The sequence below is a fragment of the Dermacentor variabilis genome, chromosome 6 (assembly GCF_050947875.1).
Source record: "Dermacentor variabilis isolate Ectoservices chromosome 6, ASM5094787v1, whole genome shotgun sequence".
In the NCBI taxonomy this organism is placed as follows: domain Eukaryota; kingdom Metazoa; phylum Arthropoda; class Arachnida; order Ixodida; family Ixodidae; genus Dermacentor; species Dermacentor variabilis.
The window spans coordinates 52,260,855-52,268,682 of record NC_134573.1 but is presented as its reverse complement, the minus strand read 5'-3'; the positions used below and the strand labels follow the sequence as shown (position 1 = coordinate 52,268,682).

The 7,828-nt window shown below is 43.5% G+C and overlaps 1 protein-coding gene across 1 annotated transcript in view; it reads right to left on the bottom strand.

The window, feature by feature from the left end:
- Window positions 1-2,745: 2,745 nt before the first annotated feature.
- LOC142584165 (sodium-coupled monocarboxylate transporter 1-like) overlaps window positions 2,746-7,828 on the bottom strand; it is a 33,062-nt gene continuing 27,979 nt past the window's right edge. The window contains exons 7-8 of the mRNA XM_075694334.1: window positions 5,627-5,727; window positions 2,746-2,839 (exon numbers count right to left, since the gene is read on the bottom strand). Coding sequence (XP_075550449.1) covers window positions 2,753-2,839; window positions 5,627-5,727 — 188 coding nt within the window. The 3' untranslated portion in view covers window positions 2,746-2,752. The remainder of the gene's footprint in view (window positions 2,840-5,626; window positions 5,728-7,828) is intronic.

Genomic DNA, 7,828 nt, shown 5'->3' with positions numbered 1-7,828 from the left:
GTGACATGCCGTCGTGTTAGCAGCCATGAGCGTTTCGTTTTTTGGAGGCCTGTTTCAGAGAGGGGTGAAACAAGCAGCAAACTTTTTCATAAAAAATGGGCGCATAACTCTTTCTTTTACGCATTAATAAATGGCCATATTTGGCTAGAACCACTCACCAGAGTAATAAGAATCATGATGACAGCTTCGCTGGGCAATGTCTTTCTAACACGGATAACATGCTGACGCCAATTACCAAGAAGTTTCTTTCATGTAAAATGCAACGTCTCTCATAGCTAAATACTAACGGAATGTTAAGTGTTCAGCCAACATCGTACACAACTTCGCATATTGAATTTCCAGACATTGTTTCTGCGCAAAATTTATGGACAGAGACGGCGCATATATGCATTGTAAAACCAGTAGCCCCGTTCAACGCTACATAGCTTGCGATATCCAAGCCCCAAATTTTATTGACTCACGTGCTTTAGGAGAAGGAACTGTGGTTCAGGCATGGCAGCAGAAAGAAGCCGACATGCCCTTCCATAAGTGCGGCTCGAGCCACCCATACCCCAAGCATACACGAAGGAAACAAGCGCGCGCGGCCGCCGAGCGAGACCGAGCGAGCGGCGTCCTGACCGTGACGTCACACGCAAGAGGGCGCCACTACTAATTCTCGCCGCTAATACCGCGCGTCGGAGGAGAAACGCAGCAATACCCATTGAGTGCTGATGACCAGATCACAAGGAGCGTCCTCTGGTGCCATGTCAAATTAACTCGTCGCGAACTTTCTTAAATTTTCGCATATGTGAAGTTTCTTGTACTTTTGAGAAATGAATAACATAATTCTTGGAGTGCCAACTTCAATTTTGGAGGAGGGTCTACTTAATGTTTGGGGGGTATTGAAATTTTGGGGCCTGTTTACGAATAGTTAGACAACACCAGTGGTGTCTCTGCATCCTTTTCATCATTGCAAAGTAATATTAATATTTGGGGTTTTACGTGCCAAAACCACTTTCTGATTATGAGGCACGGCGTAGTGGAGGACTCCGGAAATTTTGACCACCTGGGCTTCTTTAACGTGCACCTAAATCTAAGCACACGGGTGTTTTCGCATTTCGCCCCCATCGAAATGCGGCCGCCGTGGCCGGGATTCGATCCCGCGACCTCGTGCTCAGCAGACCAACAATCATTGCAAAGTACGTATGTTAATAATTCTTAGCTAATATCCCTCAAGGTGAGCTACCAATAGAGCCTTCCCAGCCCACTGGACTAATAATGTCACAAGAGTGCTCTCATCGTGACGGCGGCGACCTTCAATGTGGAGATCTACAAGAACTTATCGCCAACCGAGCTGACCATCTCCACACCGATGGCATCGCTAACTCTACTCGATCGTGCTAGAAGCAACCCAAGCTTACAATGACCATAATTCAACTTTCAATAATTCAATAACAGATTCAATAACAAATTTTTGAAAATATTTGCCAATGGTGCAGTTCTGGTGTCACATTTTTTTTAGTAAAGGTGGCACAGAAGCGCTTGCGTAAAAGAATTTTGCAGTTCTAAAACTTTTTTGCACTTTTTCAAGGCAGTGAAGGGGGTAACAGTTGTCAATTCTGGTTAGAAAAAAAAGATGATACAGCTAACAGCAAGTCGTATCATAAGCCACTGCGGTGAAAATAAAGAAAATACAGTTGTACAACTACAGACATATTCCGAAACGACACTATATTCTCATACTCACGTGTGATACACGCCACAGCTTGAATAACACTAGGGCAATGGCATGTGAGCCCATCAATGCTTGTATATGCGCACAAGATACGGCTGTGCTGAGCCATACTTGCAAATTATGTTAGCCGATGCTGCTGGTGAATCCGAAAATAAATGTCAGTCTACGTCTTCGACTACACCTTACTCACTATTATATCCGGCATGCTTACACATAAGGGATGCGTAAGTAATAATCATTTCCAATTCACGAAATAGAAGCGCAGCTTGATATATAGAAGCGTCTGAAAAACTTTTTTCAAGAGCGCCATGTAAGACGTTTTCTGATGCTTAGTGGCCGCACTGCAAATCAAGGTACAATATAAATTTCGGTAGGAAATGTTTAGCTGCACCTGCAGTTTTGCTGCTCAAATAGAACGAGCAATACTGCAAAAATGGTAAGAGCTTGTAGGGCACGTAATACATGTAGGCGTACTTAAGACAAATTGCTAAACGAAGAAAGTTAACGCAGCGCCCCACGTCACTAGCAGATGATTAAAAAGCTCGATCCTAAATGGTCGCACCCCTGGTGGCGTAGGATGCTATGGCGGACATTGGTGTACTCACATCGCTCCGCAGACAGTGCCACTGACATACTTGGGGGCTCATCCACCGTGGTTGCAATCCGACATATATAATGCGAGAAAGATGGAGATAGTAGACGTAATACAGAGTATGACACTACCACTTTCATTTACGTGCTAACACGTTTGTTCTTCTTCCACACTCATTTACGAACCTGCATTTCTGAGGCGAAACATTCAGTCACTTGCTTGTTGCAGTTTAGAATTTGATATACCTGACCACATTACTGTTGTCCTTTTTCCACAGTCTTTTTCAGCATTATACAAAATATTGCTGTTGATCTGTATTGCAATAAAACAAGGTATTGGAATCTGCGTTAATTTTTCCACATCGAAGACTTTGTAGTGCACTGTCACAGAGATTATTTTTTTAGCTCATTACTTCTCAGTGAGTTTAGTTTTTCCAGTACTTTTAATTATACATTCGTGGAAGCACGCCCCATTTCCTCTTCATTAGAGACAAGGGCGGTATTCGTTGTTTCTTGCTCATTCTCCGGCTGTGCCTGAAACGTGAAGATGAAAATGTTTGTTCTAAATCAAGATTCCTCGCAAGCGATTCTTGCTGGTGTACTTTACGTGTTCATTACGTCATTCTTGTTTCTAAATTATTCAATTGTCAACAAAAGTAGAACAGAAATAAGATAGCCTTAAATTAAATATTTAACACAAAAAAATTATTTGCAGGCAAAACTCCCTGCTAAGCTCACGCAAAATGACGCCATGTAATCACTTTAGCGGCCATGCGGCACGACATACTGCCACAATTTCACACATAAGCTTAGCTGATGTGGCGCAATTGCTAGATTAGCTTGCTCGTTAACAGGAAGTTGCTATTTCTAACCTCACTTGCAGACAAAGAAATCAGCCCGTTAAGCAACGAATAGTGATTTCGTGTTCTTAACGCCGTCCCACGTCTGTGTTTTTGCCACACGTAGTAAACATTGGAAAAAAGGTTGTGGACCTCTAGTATGAATACTATTGCCAAATTAGGCTGAATGACATCACTGGAAAAAACAATTTGATTATTGTATTAATCCCTTCTTGGTGATGTTTTTATCAGGAAATCAAAATGTTGAAATATTTGATGCAAGGAGCTGTGTTAGGACACAAATTAACAGCAGTTATACAAAGAAACAAGTCAAACTTCCTCTAAAACGTGCTGAGCAGCTCTTAAAATAAAGCTGTTTTACATTATTCTCCGCAAACCCAGCTACTTAAGAATTTCTTTGACTCAAAGAAAGTTACTATTGCATTCAGTGCTATGTTCAAGAAATTAAACTTCTCACTACTAATCTTAAGACCTAAAAGTAAGTAAAGTATTCAATTTCCATTGCCGTGAAACCTAAACTGAAAGCAATATTGTGCGGCTTTTTTTGATAGACCAAGCAAGCGGCATGCTTTTTATGTGAGGATCGCGTTCGTGACCACATCAATTGCTTTGGCTCAAAAATGAGTATAACGCACCAAAGGCAAACACTTGGCTTACAGTTCTCTGCTTGGCAAAATAGAATTAAAGAGAAGGAGAACTTCAAGCGGGGAATTTATATAGGAACTCAGACTTTGCGGAGAATGACCGGCTTCTCCTTCATGGGTGAGATGGCGTGACAAGTACCAGTTCTATGCGCGTTTTTATCATTTGACAGGCCCTTTGAAGGGAGCGCAGACACTTTTTGTAGACGTTGACATTAAATGGTGCGAAGTATTCCTAACGAAAGATCGCTGTCACATGACCGCTCCTGAAAGTTCCAGGATTCGGAAAGGAGCCGCCGCCGGTGGTTATTTTCTCTCTGAGACTACAGCGCCATCGAGGCGAATCTGGTGAGCAAAGAACTGGCAAGCTGGCAGGGCTCTGCCACAACAGTGAATTCTGTGTTTAGGTGGCGAAGGTTATTCTTCTTTTGACGAATTATTTCCGGGAAGTCTTTAGTCTCGCTATTATACGACGACGGGTATTCGGTGCAGGTAATTATATACGCCATGCTCTGCGCCTTTTCGACATGAACGCTGTCTTTTAGACGAGGGAGGACGCCACCGAGGGCAGAAAGAGCCGTGTTGGCTACTTGAAACCCTGCGCCTGGCCGCACAGGGCTATGTCTTACTGAAGCCCCAAACAAGCTGTATCCGTAAAAGGCATCGTTGCCTCAGTCACATTAGGGTGCCTCGGCGAGACCATTACCTGTGTGTGGCGAGGGGCAGACGTAGACGTCGGTTACAAGGCTCTCTCTTTGGTGGGCAGCCTCCGCATTCGCCTAAAAGACCACGCTGCTGCCGAAAAAGCGCAGGGCGTTGTGTACATGATTACCTGCACCGAATGCCCAGCGTCGAATACTCGCGAGACCAAAGGCTTCCCGGAAAGAATTCATCAACACAAGAACTACGTTCGCCACCTAAACAGAGAATACAGTGTAGTGGCCAAGCACTGCGAGATTTTCACTCACAAGCGTCACTTTGACGGCGCTCTAGTCTTGAGAGAGAAGAGAACCACCGGCGGCGGCTCTTCTCGGAAGCTTGGCTTTACCAGAAGATGCCGGGTAACATGAATCATTCATCAAAGACAGTTCCCGCCGTTCACTCTTGAGATCTACTAAAGACTGTCAAAGCATCTGTCAAAGCCCCAAACGCGATATAAGCCTTTTACGCCTCGCGCCATCCCAGCAATGAAGAAGGAGCCGATCGGACTCTGAAACGCCGGGTTCCTAAAGTAAATATTGGTTAGAGCATTCAGTCTCTTTTATTGAGTATAAAGCATGTAATAAGTTATTCTTTTATAATCTTAGCTTAAATAGCGTGGTGTTTGTATTGTATCGCTTGGTCTATGAACAAACATGTAAATATGTTGCTGAAGGAAAACCTATGTAGTGTCAATTCAGAACGTAAATTACAGAATTCTTTTTCCACGCTCTCGCCTTAAATATGTTTTGCTTATCTTTGTGTCTTCCTACATTCATTTATGTGCATAAGAATGTTATTGCTACATTGTCAGAAATATTTATCATATATATTTCACGGTCATTATGAAATTCTCGCCAGCTCTGCTTTCCTTTGGAGAATGTGTAGCACTTGCTTACATGTTCTTTCTCCGTATGCTCCAACTGGTCACCCTTATTATTGGAATTTATTCACAGCCCGCTTACGCTTTTTTTTTTACTTTTTTGGCCTGCAACGCGTTCGTGCAGTGCATGACAAATTCAATATTTGGTTACGTCTCTTTTTGAAACATTAGAAGCAGACATTTCCTCAACAACTGCCCCAATTGCCGGTTATATCTCGGCCCTGACTTCAAAACTGACCTCTTTTACGTCACTGTCCCGTATAACATGAAGCTTCAGCCACATCTTTGCCAGAGAAGGGTTCAGATACCTTAAGTCTGCAGGAAGACGCCTGTGCTCGCCTGAAAATATAAAACAAAGTGATAGGCCAACGTTTTGAACAGCAACCTCCGGTTTTTATGCTGCACAAGTTGTCTCATTACGCCAATAAAACAATTTCCCGTTAGAAGTGTACCGTCAATAATTATTCAGCAAGAAAAAAACTATGAATACAGGGATGTCATCAGCAAGCAGAAATTGAACATATTGAATATTTTCATTAGTACCCCACAGTGGGCATTGGGAGACACAGGCGCGCTAGCCGACATGCAGCTAAGACTGCTGTTGTTTCTGCAGGTTTTTGAATCGTCTTGGACGATGATTGTTCATCAGCCCCTTGGTAAAAGTATGGTTCATCCGGGCTTCAGTGGCTGATTTTCGGACACATCGTACCACTTGTCGACAACCGTCGAAGATTCATCACTGGACCACGAATACTGCGTGGCTCGCTTGGACAGTTTGTTCGACGACGACGTCCGGGGCAGTCTCTTCGAGCGTTGTGAGCCAAGTGACCCGGTGCTGGCACACATAACTGTACGGCACCGTGACTGCGTGGGATATGGAGCCGACAGACTTGCCGACATACAGCTCAGGCCACTGGTATTTCCGCAGGTTAGTGGTGTTCGTCTTATTGATATATATAAATCAGTTATAGCATTGCCAACTGCTCCACAAACGCATGTGTTGCATCTGCAGCGTGAGTGTGCACCAGACTTGTCAAGAAACCTCTGTTTTTGTGTGTGTGTGAACCGAGTGCTCTACCTCGCTGGGCTCTTGCTACTTTCCGGTGACATTAAACACAATTCATTCTGGGCCTTTCGATGCAGCAGAAATTATTCATTTGATAAAATCTCAGTATACTGTCATGTCTAACCTAGATAAAATTAACAGCACGATAACTAATCATGATGCTAAGATGGTTGTAATAAACTCCAAGCTTCATACAACGAATGGCCACATAAGCTCTCCAACGTCAGAGCAGTTCAGTCTTAGTTATGGGCAACTGTACAACCAATTTGGGAATTGAACTGCAGTCAACTGAAAGGGAGCGTCGGGTTGGTCTTTTTAGGAACAAAAGAAAATACGAGGTGCTCGAAACTTTTCATCTGGTAAATAAAACGACGTCGTTCTGAAAATGCGTGCGAATTCAAGGGTACGTAGTTCAGTGCAGAACTTTTCTTATTTGCAACTACAGCATTTCAAGCGTCTTCTCGACGTCGCTGGCTTCCGACGCTGGTGTTGTCTAGGGGATGTGGATTTTAAGGGCCATACCATTCAAGAACTCAAAAGCACCTCTACCAGACACCACTTTGCAGTGATGCTGAAGAAAACATTGTGAAAACTATGAATCAGAACTTCTTCTTGGGCAAACTGTTGCTCCTAAAAGCTAGTAGCATTCGAAGCGCTACGATAGGGGAGAGCACAGTCGGTGATCGTCGAAAACCTGGCCTGAGGGTTAGGCCTGTCATTTGTATACATGACTCGTCGAAGGCGCCAGTGTAATATCTGGTGTGCCCGTGTTTTGATTGCTCAAGTTGATGGTGTGAAGTATTGCAAACATGGTTTTAAGGACGTTCCACTTTGCTGATAGTGACGATTTATCTGCAGCATTGAACCGCAGATCGCAGTACTTCATCTTTTCGTCAAAAACTTCGAGTACTCGCAAACCATTGCATTCAGTGCTAATGAGTACACGCACATAAGCGCTAGCGCTCAATCTTTATCGCGTGCATCTCAATAATTCTCTTTCTTCTAGAGATAGCTTTTCCACACGCCGGTGATCAGCCACAGAACTCGGCCGCCCATACAAGCGCTATGGCGATGAGAGCCTCTCAGTTACGAAAATAATGGCACTCGACTTGTGTGGGGGTGGTCCCGTAGCGAAAGAAGTTCCAAAGAATAATAAAGAATAATATTGTTTTGTCAAAATTGATTTTCGCTTTCGCCTTCCCAAATTCTATATTATTACTGCAGCCCTCAGTAGGCAGTGTTTTTCATTTCATCTGCTGAATCGATCGTCGTTGAAGCGTTTTAAGAAATAGTGTAGTTATATATCAGCGGATCTTTGACAAGCTTGCGACAATTATTATGAAAAACATGCACCGCGGCGGGGAAGAAAGTAAG